This window comes from Giraffa tippelskirchi, chromosome 5 (assembly GCF_054371585.1).
Source record: "Giraffa tippelskirchi isolate mGirTip1 chromosome 5, T2T-mGirTip1v1.2.pri, whole genome shotgun sequence".
NCBI classification, from domain to species: Eukaryota; Metazoa; Chordata; class Mammalia; order Artiodactyla; family Giraffidae; genus Giraffa; species Giraffa tippelskirchi.
Genome location: NC_137279.1, coordinates 92,627,553 through 92,646,473, shown reverse-complemented (window position 1 = coordinate 92,646,473; position 18,921 = coordinate 92,627,553). Strand labels below are relative to the sequence as shown.

The 18,921-nt window shown below is 54.3% G+C and overlaps 1 protein-coding gene across 4 annotated transcripts in view; it reads left to right on the top strand.

Annotated features, from left to right (window-relative positions):
* Positions 1-13,080, top strand: part of NTRK1 (neurotrophic receptor tyrosine kinase 1) — a 31,654-nt gene extending 18,574 nt beyond the window's left edge. For 3 of the 4 annotated variants that reach the window (XM_081494146.1, XM_081494143.1, XM_081494145.1), the window contains 13 exons: positions 584-729; positions 958-1,100; positions 3,611-3,743; positions 5,297-5,623; positions 6,025-6,042; positions 6,220-6,272; positions 6,550-6,652; positions 7,140-7,286; positions 7,603-7,733; positions 7,934-8,106; positions 10,654-10,894; positions 11,263-11,421; positions 12,682-13,080. In XM_081494146.1, coding sequence (XP_081350272.1) covers positions 711-729; positions 958-1,100; positions 3,611-3,743; positions 5,297-5,623; positions 6,025-6,042; positions 6,220-6,272; positions 6,550-6,652; positions 7,140-7,286; positions 7,603-7,733; positions 7,934-8,106; positions 10,654-10,894; positions 11,263-11,421; positions 12,682-12,867 — 1,833 coding nt within the window. In that variant the 5' untranslated portion in view covers positions 584-710 and the 3' untranslated portion in view covers positions 12,868-13,080. The remainder of the gene's footprint in view (positions 1-583; positions 730-957; positions 1,101-3,610; positions 3,744-5,296; positions 5,624-6,024; positions 6,043-6,219; positions 6,273-6,549; positions 6,653-7,139; positions 7,287-7,602; positions 7,734-7,933; positions 8,107-10,653; positions 10,895-11,262; positions 11,422-12,681) is intronic. The other variant, XM_081494144.1, reaches the window with a different exon arrangement.
* The last annotated feature ends 5,841 nt before the right edge of the window (positions 13,081-18,921 follow it).

The window sequence follows — 18,921 nt, the reverse complement described above, 5'->3', positions numbered from 1 at the left end:
CATGCATGTCTGTGAACACCCCCCTCCTCATCAAAGCAGAGGCTGTGGGTCCCTGCAGCCACTGAGGGGATTATTGCCCTGGGCACATTTAGGGTGGGGTGGCGTGGAGAGCTGGCCTGGACGACAGGTCCTCTGTGTGTTCTCAGGGCTGGGGGCTGGCACGGTTCTCTGGGCCTGTGCACAAGTGCATATCTGCCCACATTCCTAGCACACCAAGCTCATGGGGTGGGTGGACAGCAGTGGGAAATGTTTGGTGGGCACCTAAGGCCTTTGGGTCACTCCGGAAAGCAGTGAGTGCCCTTCCCTCCTTGCCACCCTACTCAGAGCCCTCACCTGGCTTGCCACCCTGGGGAGCCTGGGTGGGGCAATTCTGTACAGCCTGCAGCTAGCTGTCTTTGATTTTTGGCATTCTGTTTCTTTCAATGTCTCGTGAAGGGGGTCCATGAGAGGAACTTCTCCCATGTCCCTACTCCTTCACCTCTAGACAGTCCACCCTGCTATCTAACTGCACTCCCTCTTGCTGTAGAACTTCCTTCACATCTGCCCTTCCCCCCGACTCTCTCTCTTCCCCCACACCCACCAGAGTCCTGTTGGGGAACCCCCTGCACTGTTCCTGTGCCCTGCTCTGGCTGCAGCGCTGGGAGGAGGAGGGGCGGGGAGGAGTTCGGGAACAGAAGCTGCAGTGTCCTGGGCAGGGGCCCCTTGCCCTCATGTCCAACGCCAGCTGTGGTAGGTGCTGCAGGTGGTATGAGGGGCTAGAAAGAGGGGCACACCTGGGGAGGGGGCACTGGGCAGGGCTCAGGGAGCGAGCCCTGAAGTGGGGACAGGGGGAGAGAGCTGGGGGAAACTGAAGGTTGAGGGGCAGGGGCAAGGTCACTGGGGTGGGCAGGGGGAGGATCAGTGTCCCCAGGCAGGATGCAGAGGCCTCTCCCAGCTCTAACACCCCTCGGGCACCAGGTGAGCCCACACTGAAGATCCAGATGTCCAATGCCTCCGTGGATGTGGGGGCCGACGTGTTGCTGCAGTGCCAGGTGGAGGGGCAGGACTTGGAGCAGGCTGGCTGGATCCTCACGGAACTGGAGGGGTCAGCCACAGTGATGGTGAGAAGCCCTCCACTGTCCCCGCCCCCACGCCCTCCTCCTGATGCACCAGAGCACAGGGAACAAAGACAGGGAAAGAGAGATAGCAAATAAGAAGCACATAAACGATGAGAGATGGACAGAGATGGTTTAGACCCTTGGGACTCAGGCTTGTGCTATTGGGTAGCTATAGGCACACCACATGCCCTCAGGGAAGATCTTGGTCCAGCAGGGACCCCAGGCTCCACTGATCAGCTAGAACTTAGGTCCCCACTCTGGGAAGATATGCTGGCTGCAAAGAGAGAGGGTCACAGAGCCCTCCCATATTGGAGTTGACCCGGGGAACCCAACACACCAGCTCTCCAATCCACCTTTCTAGATAAGGACACTGAGAACCAAGGAGAGGGAACAACATTTGTGGTCCTGTACCCAGGCCAGTTCTTCAGGGCCTTCCGGTCATTTTCTAGAGAATCCAGAAGCAGCATCTCTTGGGTGTGTGATGAGCATATTAGTAAGCAAGGCACAGTTCTGGTTTCAGCTCTCTCACTAATTAATCCTTGGAGTGACTTTTGGAAAAATACCCCAATCCGCCTGCATTTTGGTTTTATCTGTCAACTGAGGAGATGGACATGATGGCCTTCAGATGTTCTGTCTGCCTCTGGGCACTTGCTGGCCTCTAGCTCTCTTACCCAGTTTGGGCATCTTCCCAGATCCTGCCCTTTGTCCTTAGACTGGCAACGGGCAGCCAAGAGTAGCCATAGCTGACTCAGGAGGTTTCATGGACAAGGTCAGCAGGGGTTGACATTGGGCTGTGCTCACCCAAAAGCTGGCCTCACATGGGTGGACACACAGAGTCCAGTCTCTGGAAGGAGTTGGGCCAGTGAAAGCAGGGTGTGGTGTCTAGTTTGGAGGCCCTTGCTTTGGAAAGAGAATCAACCTCAGAATTGCTGGTGGTCCCTTGGGCTTCCCAAATGGCTCAGTGGTAAAGAATCAGCCTGCCAAGCAGGAGACACGGATTCAATCCCTGGGTCTGGAAGATCCCCTGGAGAATGGAATGACAACCCCCTCCAGTACTCTTGCCTGAGAAATCCCACAGACAGAGGGGGCCTGGCGGGCTACAGTCCGGGGTTGCAAAGAGTCAGACATAGCGACTAGACAACAGCAACAACAACCCGGAACAATACTGAAGGAGGAACCACTGGAGTCCTGAGCAGGAGGTCTAGACATGGTAGGGGGACCACTGACCCCCGAGTGGTCCCACCTGTCCCATAGATCTTAGCCTCCAAGATTGAGTAATGGAAAAGGGGACAAGGCAGAAGCAAGAGGCTAGCCATGACCATCTGTGGAGAGACCTTTGATAAGCTGTATGTTTGGAGAAACTCCAGATTTTTGCTGTTCTCTTTGGGAGCTTCACTTCTGTCTTCTGGAGACTTCCTGTAGAAACGCCATCCCCTAGCTTAAATAGAGGGGAGGGGAGGCTGGTCCCCATCAGGTGACCATCAGGAGAGTGGCAGAACATCTCAAAGTGAAGAGTTCATGGGATACCATATTCCAGGGTGACTTAGAGGAGATAGAATAGCCGAGAGAAACTTAGGGCAGGGCTTCCCCTTCAAGAGGCTGGAACTCAGGGCTTGCACAAGAGGCTGGACAGCTCTTCTGGAATCTTTGAACTCACATATTCCAATGGAAGCTCAGAGAAACTTCACCTTCCCTGGCGTTTATTCAAGGGATTCCACATTCACAAAATTTCCAGAAAAATCAGATTTGTCCACTACTTCATTTATGTTCATCGTTTTATGAAAATAGCTTTCTAAAATGTCAAAAGATTTTGTCTGTCTCCTCGGTTTACAAAATAAGAAAATCTTGGTTCAGCAAGATTAAAAATTGTCTTAGGGCCATATAACCTCCGTGGTGTCTCAGGAAGAGAATCTGAATCTGAGTCAATCTTCCGATGATGATTCAGAACCAAGTCACTTAACTTCTCTCTAACTTCACTCTCTTTTTCCATCTGCCAAAGGTATTCATCACGGTTATACTGTTGCTTCTAACTGCTGCCCTGTTATCAGCACCATCTGTTTGTTTCTGATCTTCCTTGGGCTGAAACTAAATTTCTTAGAATTATGTGTTAAACAAGAATGAGTAGGTGGGGAGGTCCTAGCTGGTTGTCCAATTGGTTGTGTATATTTCCATACTTGGGATTTGTGACATCTATTCAGCTGTTCAGATGGGTGGCTTTATGGTTTGCGAGACTTTGTGCCTATTTTGAGGTTATTGGTTATGTTCTGGATTTTTCAGATCATTAAATCAGTGATCCAGGAGAAAGGGCAAACAAGCTCTGAAGGAGGGCCATTCTCTGCCATATTCTCTCCCACACCTCTTCCTTTCCCGTCCTTCCCTCTCTTTTCCACCTGGAGCCAGAGGGGTTCCCCAAAGACATCAGATCTGCCCACCCCCCACCCCCCTGCCCAGCTGCCTCCAGCCCCAAGCCAGCTGAAGCTCTTCTTGATTTTCCCCTCTTTTCTCTGACCCAGCAATCTGGGAGTCTGCCGTCCTTGGGGCTGACCCTGGCCAATGTCACCAGTGACCTCAATAGGAAGAACGTGACGTGCTGGGCGGAGAATGATGTGGGCCGGGCTGAAGTTTCCGTCCAAGTCAATGTCTCCTGTGAGTGCCAGTGACTGCCTCTGCACCCACCCCCATCCCTTCTTCCCTGAAAAGAGGATGTGAGGGTTGGGGGCTGCAGGGAAGGGGTGGGATGTATGTGTGTCCACAGCTGCTCCCTCCCAGCTATTTCCAGATTCCCATGAAAACCTGATCCTTTGAGGGAAGTCCTGGGGGCTCATCAAGGCCAGAGGGATGGAGAGGGATTTCTTTTTGGCCCCCTGCCCAAGTCTTGCTACCTGAGGCCCTCAACACCAGCTACATCCGTTCTCTCTGCTCCCCTGTATTTCTTCATGTTCATTCCTCTGTGGGACTTTTGCCCTACTTCCTAGTTTTGAAAGAAGAAATTCTCCATGCAGTTTCTCTTTAGGCTCACTGCCTAATTTCTCTAGGTCTGCCAACAAATTATTTAAAATCTTCTACATTGTATAAGTTTTTCTTCTTTTCTTGGGAAACATAATATACATAGATATGTACACAAAACATATACACTTTAAACAATAATTCGGTTTACAGACACTTCAGAAGATACCCCCTTCTCCCCATTCAGAACCCCATCCTTCTCCTCCACCCCATTCTGACTTTTATGACAATCATCTCCTTGCTTTTAAAACTAATTTTACACACGTATGCTTCCCTATCAGCTTGGTTGAATTTTGCCTGTTCCTGTACCTTATATAAATGGAATCATACCTCATATATTATTTTGTGTCTAATTTCTTCTGCTCTACATTGTATTTGTAAGAGTCATTCATGTTAACTGGAGTAACGATTAGTTCATTCATTTCACTGCTGAATAGTATTCCACCGCATGAACGCCGGCTGGAATTCCAGTGTCAATTGTGTATATATATGCTCCTCTGTCTGTGGGATTTTCCAGGCAAGAATACTGGAGTGGGTTGCCATTTCCTCCTCCAGGGGAACTTCCCAACCCAGGGATTGAACCTGCGTCTCTTATGTCTCCTGCATTGGCAGGTGGATTCTTTAGCAGTAGTGCTTTACCCAGTTCTTTTCTACTGAGAAACCCCATGTGTGTGGTATATATACATATATATATATGTATATATATGTATATATATATACTTTTTTCTATTGTTGAAGGTCTTTTGCTTCTTTCAGGTTGGGTCTATTTCAAACCCATATCTTCTTCCAAAAAGTTTAATAATTATATATATATGTATATATATATATATTTGCTTGTTTGATCTTTTAGGCCCCTTCCAGATCCCCTTAAGCTTGACTACACTAAATTTTTCTGGATTCCCTTATCCAAAAGACTCCATGTCTAATTTCCATAAGCTGGAACCCTACTTTTCTAGGGCTGTCACTTATTTACTTTAAACCCACCACTTAAATTCTTTAAGCTTCTGAATTTTATACACCTGCTGCCTGATTTCTTTAAGACTTACCATCAGCTTTCTTCAAAACATCTCTCCTTGTGAATTTCTTCGAGCCCGCTGACCAGTTTCTCTTAGGCTTGCCCCCTTTTGACTGTTCCCCCTCAGCCTCCTCTGGGACACCTCCTGACTCTCACTGTCACCCTCTCCGGTCCACAGTCCCGGCCAGCGTGCATCTGCAAACCGCCGTGGAGCAGCACCACTGGTGCATCCCCTTCTCGGTGGATGGGCAGCCAACGCCCTCTCTGCGCTGGCTCTTCAACGGCTCCATGCTCAACGAGACCAGCTTCATCTTCACCGAGTTCCTGGAGCTGGCAGCCAACGAGACGGTGCGCCATGGCTGCCTGCGCCTCAACCAGCCCACCCACGTCAACAACGGCAACTACACGCTGCTGGCTACCAACCCCTTGGGCCAGGCTGCCGCTTGGGTCATGGCCGCCTTCATGGACAACCCTTTCGAATTCAACCCTGAGGATCCCATTCCTGGTGCGAGGGCCACCCTGAACCCTGCTCCCACTCCCTGGGCCCCAACTGGGTGAAGATCCAGGTGTCCGGGGAGGCCTGGCTCACTTTCCACTGTGATCCTGACCCTGGAAGTTGGAGGGCCTGGTCCCAAAAAGAAAGTAGCCTGGAGTTCTGGTGTCCAGCTCTGTGCTGGCTTCCTTGCCCCTGCCTTCCCCAGCCCCAGGAGTCCTGCATCCCTGAGTTACTCCATTCACTAGGGCTGGCTGAAGAGAAAGCCATGAACCAGGGCATCCCTGGCCCAGCTGGAGCAGCTCTGCCTCCCCCTCCCACTCCCACCCACGAAGGGATGAGTCCAGAGGGGGAAGGGGACTCACTGCTCTTTTCCTCCATGTGATCGCTCTCTCTCCTCCCTCCTGCTGCAGTCTCCTTCTCGCCAGTGGGTGAGTAGCCCAGGCTGGAGGGCAGGTTCTTCTGGTCCCTGGAGCTGGGAGCTGCCGCTGGGGCAGGGGGCACAGTTAACCTGACCCTTGAGGGTTCAGGTGAGTCCAGGGTGGGGAGTCTGTGGAGGAGATACAACCTGTGACAAAGCCTATCCTTTCTACCCTGTGTCCCCACAGACACCAACAGCACTTCCGGAGACCCAGTGGAGAAGGATGAGACTCCTTTTGGGGTGAGCATGGGGAGTGGAAGCTTGTCCAGGACTTAGGACCAGGAGGCTGGGCTGGAGGCTCTTCTGTATGTCATTTCCAGTCAGAGCACAGAGAGCAGTCGAGTCTGGCCTGAGCTCCATCAACACCTTCCCAGCCATGACTCGGGGGCCCAGGGGAGGAGAAGGCAGGTGTGGGGGCCTGGCTCTGGGCATCTATGCAGGATGGAGAAGTAATTTACTAGTGGGGAGCTCTGAGGGTTCAGGATGACCCCTAGATCCAGCCACCCTATACCCCCAGGTCTCGATGGCCGTGGGCCTGGCTGTTTTTGCCTGCCTCTTCCTTTCTACAACATTTCTTGTGCTCAACAAATGTGGACGTAGGAACAAGTTTGGGATCAACCGTGAGTAGAGGGGCTGCGGAGGGGCTGTCAGTCTGTCTTGCTGGCTTTATTTCCTCCTGGTTCTTCCAGACTCTGTCCTCTGTGTGGGGGCCTGGGCACACGTGGGGTTCTAGAGAGTGGGTGTTTGGGGTATATGAGGACTCGTGAGTGTGAGTGTGTCGGTGCTGAAGCCAGGGTAGTTTCAGAAGTAGCAGCTGCTAATTGGTGGCTGGATTGTAGTCAAACGCTAAGTGGATCTGGGAGGTCTGAGCTCTGCGGGGGGGCAGTGGGGGAGTTCTCTGGTGGCCCATGGGGCCTGGGATTGGACAGGAGCCAGACAGAGAATGGCTGGAGTGCCTCCCTTTCCCCCTGCGACTGTTTTGCCTCCTAGCTCCTCGGTTCTTCCCGTGCAAGTTAGGAGGTGGGGTCACCTGGCACCCTGCAACCTGGCAGGAGCCAGGGTGTGTGCTTGGGCTGTGACCCCTGCACGTGACTGTGTCCTTCCCAGGCCCCGCTGTGCTGGCTCCGGAGGACGGATTGGCCATGTCCCTGCATTTCATGACTCTGGGTGGCAGCTCCTTGTCTCCCACCGAGGGCAAAGGCTCTGGGCTCCAAGGCCACATCATTGAGAACCCACAATACTTCAGTGATGCCTGTGAGGGGCTGGGTCAAGGGTGGGAGCGAGCCTGTGTGTGTGTGTTTGTACATATGTGTGCATGTGAAGAAGTTCCTGTGTGTCACTGCCTTTGCCCATCCCAGGCCTGAACAAGCCTTTCCTCCCAGCCCCCCACCAGCCATGTCCACATCATGTCATGGGACTTGGTGAAGGCTCACTTTCAGTGTGATCCTCCCTCTTGCCGGGTGCCCCCTGAGCCAAGCACAACCCTGCTGGACAGTCCTGTCCTTGCCCCTGTCCCATCCCTCTTCCAAGATTGGGGATCCTGGCTGATCCTGCAAGCCCCCACTCCCAGGTGTTCATCACATCAAGCGCCGAGATATCGTGCTCAAGTGGGAGCTGGGTGAGGGTGCCTTTGGGAAAGTCTTCCTTGCTGAGTGCCACAATCTGCTGCCCGAGAAGGACAAGATGCTAGTGGCCGTCAAGGTAAGATCCTGGCCACAAAGTATTGCTGGTCCAGGGCCCACCTCCCAGAGCACTGTCATGCCAGGACAGGGTGCTCAAGACGGGGGAGAGGCTGGGACCTGGCATAGTTCACAATTTGGGGGTGGATGCTGGGCCAGCTGGGATGTGGGGTGGTCAAGATTGGGCCCCCATCCGGGGATGTCCCGACCCCTACCATCCAGGCGCTGAAGGAGGTGTCCGAGAGCGCCCGGCAGGACTTCCAGCGCGAGGCTGAGCTGCTCACCCTGCTTCAGCACCAGCACATCGTGCGCTTCTTCGGCGTCTGCACCGAGGGGCGCCCGCTGCTCATGGTCTTTGAATACATGCGGCATGGTGACCTCAACCGCTTCCTCCGGTAGGAGATCCCGCCCGGCCCTGGCTGTGGCCCCTGGCCCCTGGCCTGTCATCCCTCCCCTACAAGCACATCCTGGCTTGTCTGCTGAACTGTAGGGGGAACACCAGGAAGGAGCAGGAAGGCATGGCTCCTGTCCCCAGGGAGCTCTGAGGCAGATGTGTGAATGTGGGGAGAGTCCCTGTGGAGGGCAGAGTGACAGTGTCAGGGAGACTGCATTAGTGGAAGCCATGAGCTGAAGCTGCAGGATGACTGGGCTTTGTGGAGAGTGTGTGTGCACTTGTGTGTGGCACACAGACGCCAGGTCCATAGGAGGTGGCAGTTTGGATCACGATGATAACAGCAATAACAAACATTATCAGGTGCTTACCATGTTCCAGGCGCTATGTTACATATTTTACAATTCATTTGTTTATGACTGTATGTGCTTATACCTATATAGCTATAATAATCTAAATGTATATTTATTTTTCATAGTCACCTAGCAAATTTATACTTGAGGAAAATTCTCCAAAATTTCCTTTCTTTGGCTTGAGACAGAACAACTCTGATAGGTTTAATAACTTAAACTTCTAGAAATGTACCCATTTCTCAAATGAGGCTTAGCGAGGTTCAGTGACTTGCCCAAAGGCACACAGGTAACAAATGATCTGGATGTGTGATGGTCATGTGTTCCATTTGCTGAATTCTTCCCTGATTAGGTGGAACCCTCCCCCCCTCCCCGAGGTCAGAGCAGGATGGAGCAGAAAAGGCCAGGGTTTGGGATCAACTCAGAGGAGCCTAGTAGGCTACAGTCCATGGGGTCGCTAAGAGTCGGACACGACTGAGCAACTTCACTTTCACTTTACCCTTTCATGCACTGGAGAAGGAAATGGCAACCCGCTCCAGTATTGTTGCCTGGAGAATCCCAGGGACGGCGGAGCCTGGTGGGCTGCCGTCTATGGGGTCGCACAGAGTCGGACACGACTGAAGTGACTTAGCAGCAGCAGCGACTTATTAACTGAGCCTTCCTTGCCAAGTAGCTTCCCTCTCTGGCCTCAGTTTCCCCACCAGTAAAAGGGACAACAACAAAAGAGATGGTTGGATGGCATCACTGACTCGATGGACATGGGTTTGGGTAAACTCCGGGAGTTGGTGATGGACAGGGAGGCCTGGCTTGCTGCAGTTCATGGGGTCGCAAAGAGTGGGACATGACTGAGCGACTGAACTGAACTGAAAAGGGACAACTGGGGACTGTGGTTCTGGATGAGTGTCTTTGTACAGCTGATGGTTGTGATTTGGTCTCTAAACATCCCCACTGAGAGTGCTGGGTCATTCACGTAGCCAGGCTGCAGAATTCAGCTGGAAAAGACCCCAGAGTCTGAGCTTATCTTGAGGATGGGGAGGAGCCTGGGGAGGATGTGGAACAGGAGGGAGGTAAGGTCAGACTCGAGGTTATGTGTGGAGGTGGATTGGCTCAGAGGAATCCAGGTCAAGAGGAGGCCAGAGAGAAGCCTTTCCCCTTGCTCACCAGACATTGTGTGGGCTCCGTGCTAGGGACCGGATACCAGCGAGGGCCCATCTGGGGCCCAGGATGTGGGGAGGGCAGCTTTATATGGTGGACGGAGCACGAGGAAACCGAAGGAAGGAATCATGAAAGCCCCTGACGAGTCTGGAAGACTTCCCCTAGGAGGGGCCGTCTGGTTCTCCTCGCCTCTGGGTTTCTATCTCTGCCTGGTGCACCGGGCCTCCTTTCCGAGCCGCATAACCCACTCCTGTCTCCCATTCCTTTGAGTGGCTTATCACCCTCCCTTCCTACGGGCTTGAGTCTCAGTTTAAATGTCTCTTCCTCTAGGAAGACTTCCTTAACTTCTTCCATCCCTACCCTGAGTGCCCCCAGGTGCCCCTCACACTGCATCCTACCCTCCACTGTAGCTCTGGTGCCTGGCACATTGGAGATGTTTACCAAATGTCTGGAATTAACGAATAAATAAGTAGGAAAAGGGCAATACTGACAAAACCACCAGCTCAGACAGCCTCGGAAGAAGGAATATTTTGGGAATGGTCTGGAGGGGTAGGTGTGGGGAGGAGGAGGGCATCCTGTAAACCATGGGAAGGAAGGCAGATCCCACAGGCATGGCTGAATACTAAGGGCAAAGGTGAGAGAGACAGAAATGGAGGACTCCCAGGTTTCAGGCTCACAGCCTGGGTGAGGGACATTCTCTTCCATGAGGCAGGGGCACACCTCGGGGAGGATGCTGAGCATCTTGGCAGGGGTTTAGTCGGACATGCAGCTGGGCAAGAGGTGTGGGAGCCAGTGGGCCGCTAGATGCTGTGGTTGGAGTTTAAGGTGGTTGCCTGAGAGGAAGGCATGCACTTGGGAAATGTAGGCACTAGTGGATGCACTGGAGGTGGGCACACCAACCGGCCCCCATCCAAGCCCCTCCAGACACCTGCTTCCCCTGTTCTCTCCTTTCTACCTTCCCTGAGACCCTCCCTCCGGCTCCCTTCTCTCAGGCTCCCCTGAGGTTCTCTCCTAGCCCATGCCTTCTCCCTCACTCTTTCTCCAAGGTCCCACGGGCCTGATGCCAAGCTGCTGGCTGGCGGGGAGGACGTGGCTCCGGGGCCCCTGGGCCTGGGGCAGCTGCTGGCCGTGGCTAGCCAGGTCGCTGCAGGAATGGTGTACCTGGCAGGTCTGCACTTCGTGCATCGGGACCTGGCCACACGCAACTGCCTGGTGGGTCAGGGACTAGTGGTTAAGATCGGCGATTTCGGCATGAGCCGGGATATCTACAGCACCGACTACTACCGCGTAAGAGTCTTTCATCCCAACCCCTCCCCCAGCCTCCAAACTGTAGACACGTCGTGGCCGCGTTCCCCCTAGAGGGCCTGCCCTTGCTGGGCACGCCGTCCTCTTCCTCGGGCGGTGTGGGGTCTGAGACTCTCTGATTCTGGTTTTTTAACCCTCCTCCTACTCCCTTGGCCCGCAGTGGAGGAGGGTCTGTCTCCACTGTCCCGGACGGACACGGCACCATCGGTTTTTCCTTCTTAGCCCTGGGAGAGAGAGCCACTTCTATTTATTTTTAATGACGGGGCTGGGGGTGGGTCTGCGCTGGGAGAGGCTGTCCGAGGGGCGGGCGCCCCCTGGAGGTGACGCGGCGTCCGTCGGCCCGCCGGCAGGTGGGAGGCCGCACCATGCTGCCCATTCGCTGGATGCCTCCCGAGAGCATCCTCTACCGCAAGTTCACCACCGAGAGCGACGTGTGGAGCTTCGGCGTGGTGCTCTGGGAGATCTTCACCTACGGCAAGCAACCCTGGTACCAGCTCTCCAACACCGAGGTCAGTACCGCTCCACAGGTCGCTCCCTGCCGGCCACCCCTTCCCTGTCCCTTCGGATCCCTGTTTTAGGGAATCCTGTCCCCTTCTGCCCCTCATCCCACCGCCGAGCACTCATCCGGCATCCTGCCGGCACTGTTCCCTCCGCCCCAACCCTATTCTCGTGCTCCTTCTCCTATTTTAACGGGCTCCTGGGAGAACCTCAAAGCACTTTATAAATGGAGCCTAGACCCCCATCCCTCGCTGCATTTTGTAGACCTAGTAGACATTATCGGAGTGAAAGGGAGAGGCGTGGAAAGAGGAACATAGCACGAGAGCACCTGACACTGCAGCAGGAAGGCTGGAGGTTAGACTGTAAGGACAGTCCCCTTGCCCCCCGGACTGGACACAGCCAGAGCAGGCCCCAGGTGTTCCCTCTCCCAGAGCAGCTCCCCTCACCCCCTCCTTGGCTCGCAGCTGTCAGTTTCCATTTCTCCTCCTAATGCAGTCTGCTCCCTGGAGGCTGGTGGGGTGGGGGAGAGGGTTATAGATTTTAATTTTCTCAAGCACTGAGAGAAGGAATGGAATTAGTGCTGCCCATAACCCAAGTACTCTAATGGGGAGGGAGGGAAGAAGAGGGGGATGAAGAGGCTCCAGGCCCTTCAACAATCTCCCTGCCACATTCTCTCCTTTGGATCATCAGCTTCTCTAGCAGTCCTTTCTGGAGTCAAACTTTGAGCTTTCCCACTGCAGTTTCTTGTCAGAGGAGCTAGGTCCCCACAGAGTGGTATGTACAGAAGAGGGGAAAAGTGGTGTTGCCCTCTACCTTAAAATGCAAGCCACCAACTTTTCAAGTCCTTTACCTGCAACTCTGCTCTATTTTCTTTTTGCCCTCTGGAGCTGAGAGATGGAGAACCCTTCTGGTCTTCCAATCAGCCCTCAACACTTAGTTGATGGATTTGGCAAATGTCTTGGCCCCTCTCCTTCCTCAAACCACCTGGCAAGTCTTCTGAGGGTCTGATTCCAGCCCTTTGGGATGCAATTCTACCTTAGTCCAGCCTTCACAGGGTCTATCTAGCTCTAATCCCTGTCACTGCTCAGAGTCAGAGTGGAAAGGAATCTTAGGCTTCACTGCATCCTTTTAGATTATTAGGAGCCATGAGGCCCAGACATATTGTATGATCTGCCTTGGGAGCCTCAGTGAGGCAGAGGCAGTGCTGGGTCTGGCCTCACTCTCCTGCCCCTAGCCCAGTGTGCCCTCTCCTCTCCCTCTGGTGGCCCTAGGCGATTGAGTGCATCACGCAGGGACGTGAGCTGGAGCGGCCGCGTGCCTGCCCACCGGAGGTCTACGCCATTATGCGGGGCTGCTGGCAGCGGGAGCCCCAACAACGCCACAGCATCAAGGATGTGCATGCCCGGCTGCAAGCCCTGGCCCAGGCGCCTCCTGTCTATTTGGATGTCCTGGGCTAGGAGGCTGGCCCAGGGCTGGGGCTGGGTAGCCAAATGCGGAATACTGCAGCCTGCCCTCAGCAACTGCCATGGTTCCCAGCAGCCCCAGGGTGATCTCAAAGCATCTAACTCACCCTCAGCATGCGGGAGGGGACAGGTGGGGTCTGGGAGTGCAGGATGTTCCTGCTTCTCTAGGCAGGGTTCTGTCATAGCAATTATATTTATTATCCCTTGGTTGTGTCTCTTGCCAATTCTTGGGATGACGTCCTTCTGGGAGGGGGTTATTGGGGCTCAGATAAGGGGATGACTCTGTGGGATCCTCCCCCTCTCTGGTGAACCCCAGCCACCTACCGCTACTGCATGAAGCTGTCACCTGTCTTGGGGCTGTTGTTTGCCTCCTAGTACCATGGCCATCTTGTCTGTGAGATGGTGAGGGAGCCTTGAATCAAGTTTCCTAGACCTTCAGACCCTAATTGCCGGTCTCTATATTTCATTCAGGAAGGCTGCAGTGGGAGGGATTGAGGTTAGATGGGGTGGTGGACAGGATGGAAGCATTGCTGGGGTGAGTCTTCCTTGTATTGGAGTTCCCAGAACAGAGCAAGCACACAATATGACAAATGGTTGAGAAAGAAGGAGAGGTGGGGAGAGCTTGCATATATGGGTGCATGTATGCATGTGTGTGTGTGTGTACATGTGGCTGGGACAGGGAAGGAATAGGATAAAGGAGTGGTTGAGGAAAGCAGGACCCCTTCTTCCTTCCCCTTTGTCACTCTTCTTGGCTCTAAGTGCTTTGAGATCCACATCTGGAGGCCAGGGATTGAGCAAAGTGGCTCTTTCCTAAGGACCAGGTGGGCCATCTCCCCATTCCATTCTGCCTGAAGTAGGAGGTATGCTCTCCCTGCCCTTCTGTCCCTTGGAACACCACTGGTCTTACTGAGTGGGCTGAGGCTTCTGTCAACTCCGAGACCGGGTGAGGTCCCCCACCCTGGGACCTGGGCCCTGTCTCCATCTTCCTTGCCCAGGAGCAGGGAGAAGCAATTCCCTCCCCCCCCACTCCAGCCCCATCACTTCCAATCACCTGTCCAGCTCCTGCAATAACCCACGCTCTCCATGGCTCCTCAGGGCCGACAGCATGGCTGTCTCTTGTCCCTGGGTGTCCAGCTCCCCCCACCCGGTGATTCAATCTGGGTCTTATCACCCCGAGGCCTAGCCCGATGGTGTCTGCCTCTTGTCCAGGCTGGTTAGTGCTAATGGAGGTCTGACCCAAGGCTGCAGGTTGATTGATGGGGGGGGTCTGGTCCCTGAAGGCCAAGTTCAAAAGCCCTCTTCTCATGTCCTGGGCTGGGTGGGGCTGGTGAGGCACCACTCGTGGGGAGGGAGGGCTTAAGCAAAAGTGATTGGGAGGAGAAGAGGTTGGAATATGCTGGGAGAGACAGGGTCGGAGGATCAGATCCAACGGGTGAGCCCAGAGACAGTGCAAAGAGAGAGACCATGCAGAAAAAGAAAGGGAGAGGACCTATAGACATGAAGACAGGCCAAGAGATTGCAGAGAAGGTGCAAACAGAGAAGGAGAAAGAGACATACAGATGGCTGGACACAAGTGGAGAGACGGAGGTGCGGATGAGTGGCATAAACAGACACAGGTGGAACAAGTAACTGAATCAGACAGTCCTGGAGAATAGCATGGCCTCCTGGGTGGGGGACGCCTTCTAGCTCATCCACACTCCCATCGCCCCCACCTCCTCTGCCCCTTGAGCCTCTGTTCAAGGCCAAGGAGGGAGGTAGGACACACTTCCAGCCTTGGAGACTCTGCCGGTAGAGGCGTAGGGGGCCTGGGTTGGCTCGCATTGAGCATCACTGAAGCAGAGGGGATGGAGGTCAGGTAACAGAAGGGACCTGCCAGGGCATGTGGAGCATTTCCAAGGTTAAGAGCATCAGAGGCTTTTAATACCACAGCTGGAGGTGTTGCTGGGAAAGCTGGGCAGGTGAGGTGAGGGGTTCCGGGAACAAGGTTAAGAAAAGGAAAATTCTGTAAGAGTGTGGGAGAGGGAACTGGATAGATTTTATCGATAGGGGAACAGGTGCTGAAGCCAGTGAAGCCAGTCACTCTGATCCCTTTGGGCAATTGGGGTCTGGGGCCTTGTCCTGGGTGGTGAGGAGGGAGCTCACACCAACACTGCCAGCTTCATGGCCTAAGAGCCCCACCTAGTCCCTCCCCTTCACTGATGGACTCGCCGATGAGCGCTTTGACAGGCACACCCGCCTGCTCCACGCAGTCATGTGTGTACATGCAAACATGGGCACGCACACACACAGCTCCCCTTACCCCAATTGTTGGATCTCATTGTATTTAATGGTGCTCCCCTCCGCCCACTGTGGCATGACACATGCCCTTCCCCTGTTAATCGCCTCCCGATTGTGCCAAGTCCATTAACTGCCCACCCCTGCCACTGCCACACACACACCAAGAGCTGAGCACCAGATGAGATGAACGCCTACAGGGGGATCAGTGGAATGGGGCCCTGAAGACCCCATGGGGACCTGGGACAGGAACAGCCACCTGAGGCTGTGGGGATCAGACATCCGAGCCCCCCAGATCTCCTGTGGTTCCCTCCTCTACCCCTCCCTTTCAGAGAGAGCTGTCTCTGTTGGGAGACAGAGGCTCAGATGAGGTGGTGGGTCCTACAGGAACACCCAGCATGGAGGAAAGAGCCCAGAACTCCCTTTTCTAAGGAGGCTTCTGCCAAATCCTCCACCAAGAGAAGAAAACAGTGATGCAGCAGCCAATGTGGCTCCCCAGGCGCCCCCAGAGGGGGGATGGGCTCTGCAGAACCCAGGGGTCCAAGATTTCCAGCTTTCCTAACCAGCCTCTGCCTCCTTCCTGCCTGCTCCCTCGGGGGCTAGATTCCCGACAGGAGAGCAGAGCATCTGTTTAGGTTTCCAGGAACAGTGCAGGCAGAGTGCTGGGGCAGCCTGGGTAGAGAACGTCCTTCAACTTGGGGCCCCTTGAACCCCCAAGTTGAAGAGAGATCCTAGAGAAAATTCCGGACTCCATAGGCCAAGGACTCTCTAAGTATCAGCTGTAGAAAGCCTGTCCTGCCCAATTCCTAAAGTGACCTGCTATATGAGAGAAAGGCTGACAGTCCAGAAGGAGCCAGGACTCAGAAAGACCAACTTTCAGTCTAGCCAGGCTGAACCACCAGGCAGTTCAGCAACCCCTCCAGGAGGAGTGAGGTGACTCTGTGGCTCTAAGCATCAGTCCCCTCCCAGACCGTTTCTCTCTGTCTCCCGACCCCCACCCCCAGCTCTGATGGACTCCAGTGCTAAGATGGAAAGTTTGAGCAGCTTCGGCTCTGGGGCAGTGGAGAGAAAAGAGACCTGGAGCTGGGAGAGACAGAGACAAGACAGGGCCAGAGATGCTGGTGGAGCTCACACAGGGGCAAAGAGGGCCACGGAGACAGAGAGGCAGCCTGGGGCCACGCAAAGAAACAAGAGTTGCTGGCGCAGGGCACAGAGAAAAAAGCAAGAGAGCGCCAGATTCGGGCCAGAGTTTGGGGCAGTGTGTTTTATTCTGAGCCCTGCCTCTAATCGTGCCTTGGACTAAGAGGCTCTTCAGCTCCCCTTCCACTCAGCTGGGTCCCTTCCTCTTTTTCCAGGGCTTGGTTCCCTGAAGGTTAAGCTTTAGTCTCTGCTGCCAGAATGCCCGGTTCTGCACCTACCAGCTAGGTGATGCTGAGTAATTTACTCAATCTTTCTGTGTCTTAGTATCCTCCTCTACAAAATGCAGATGATAACAGCACTAATCTCCTAGGCTCATTATGAGGTTCAAACAAGCCTCCTGAGAAAACCTCTTCCAGTGGGGCCTGATGGGTTGGTGGTAGGTGCTATGTAAATGTTTGCTGTTTTCATTCTTCCCTTTCCCACCCTTCTTCCTCCTTTTCCACCTCCTTCTCTCTTTCCTGTGACAGGTTTTGAGTACCCCCGGTCCTAGGCCTGGCCCTGGTCTTTGGGGTGTGATAAGCCAGGCTGGCAGGAAGAATGTTTTGGGGGGATGCGCGTGTGTGAGTGCTCAGTCGCTCAGTCGTGTCTGACTCTTTGCGACCCTGTGGACTATAGCCCGCCAGGCTTCTCTGTCCAGGGGATTCTCCAGGCAAGAATACTGGAGTGGGTTTCCATTTCCTTCTCCAGGGGACCTTCCTGACTCAAGGCTCAAACCTGCGTCTCTTATGTCTCCTGCATTGGCAGGTGGGTTCTTTACCACTAGCACCACCTGGGGAGCCCTTTGGAGGGGATGCTGCTGCTGCTGCTAAGTCGCTTCAGTCGTGTCCGACTCTGTGCGACCCCATAGACGGCAGCCCACCAGGTTCCGCCGTCCCTGGGATTCTCCAGGCAAGAATACTGGAGTGGGTTGCCATTTCCTTCTCCAGCGCATGAAAGGGAAAAGTGAAAGTGAAGTAGCTCAGTCATGTCCGACTCTTAGCGACCCCATGGGCTGCAGCCTATCAGGCTCCTCCGTCCATGGGATTTTCCAGGCAAGAGTACTGGAGTGGGGTGCCATTGCCTTCTCCGTTGGAGGGGATAGAGCTCACCAAAAAGGAGCTCTTGTCCCTTGATCCCAATCACCCCCTCCAGCTGTAGCAGCTTTAAAGAGAGATCCAGCCTGGCTGTGAAGTGTGTGAGGGAAGAAGGGGCTTCTCTCTTCCCCCAAAACTCCATGGGCTGTGGGTCTCCAGCCCTGGTGAAGGATGAGTGCCAGGTCTGCAGGGAGAGCAGGGCCAGAGCAGCCCCCATTCACCACTCTGTCAACTCCCAAGTGGGAACTCCCCTCCTGGCTCACCTCCTCTGGGCAGCCCTCAGGGATTACTCGGACCTTGACACCTCTGTAGGGTGCTTCTAAGGCCATGAATCCTCCCAGACTCTGAGTCGAGTCTCCAGTGTATACAACCAGGAGGGGGAAACATGCTTCTGAGGCTTTCTATCTGTTATCCCTGTGACCTCCTGATTCTGAGTGTCAGGAAATCCTTTCTGCTCTCTGCCCTCCTGCTTCCCACCTGGATGTGAAGGGGTTACTCAGCTCCAGGCCCGCCCACTGCAGGTCCCAGATGCCTGGGGCTTGTGGTCAGAGCTAATGTAGGTGGGAGTTGGAGGACAAGAGGGGATAAAGTTATTAGCATCTTCATCTTTGAGGGATATTGATTGTTGAGTCTCCAGTCTCACTTGGTCTTATAACGGGGCTCACGGGGGTGTTGGGAGGGGCTCAGAAAAAATCTCGTGAAGCCACCCCACCCCTTATCCTTGAGTGGGAACTGGGCTGCATGGGTTTTCTCAAAGGAAGACACTCAGAGACACAATTTGGGGGGCAAGGGCTGAGAGGGGAGTTAGGGTTTGGTGCCCTGGGCTGGACAGCTGGGGTAGACGTGGGCTTGGCTTCAGTTCACTACCCTTTGCTTTAAGATGTGTGTGTGTATGCGTGTGTGTGCACGCATGTGTAAGAGATAGAGAGGGAGGGAGGGAGGAGAAGGCTGGGATCCCTTCTGCTGAGGCTCATACACTTTCATCTGAGGCAAAGCCTCCTCCACTGACACTCGAATGTTCTGTGATACGTTACCTGCCCCTCTCCAAGCAGCTGACTGAATGTTCCTCATGTGATTCTGTGTGTGGTGGTGGGCAGTTCCCCCCAGCAGAGTGTGTTGCCCCCTTCCCACCCAGTGTGACTTTGGTCCCAGTGTGTCAGGTGCTGTTTGTATGTGGTATGTGGCAGTCCCTATGTGAAAGTTTGTGTCATTGGGCTCTCTGCCCACATCTGTGCAGAGTCTTGCTCCTGATCTGGAAACACCAGGGATGTAGCTGGGCAGGGAGCTCAGGGATCTGACTGTCCACCTTGTCCACCGGGCCTCTCTCCCAGCCAGAGGTCTTTCAGCTCCTGGCCGGCCAGCTGCAGAGGTGGGGACAAAACCTAGACTCCCAGGGATGAGAGCCTCAGAGAGGACGGTGTGGGGATGCTGGGGACAGAAGGGCACAGTCTCTCTCCCTTCCTTCCGCCCCTCCCTCCAGATTCCTCTCTTCCTCTCTTTC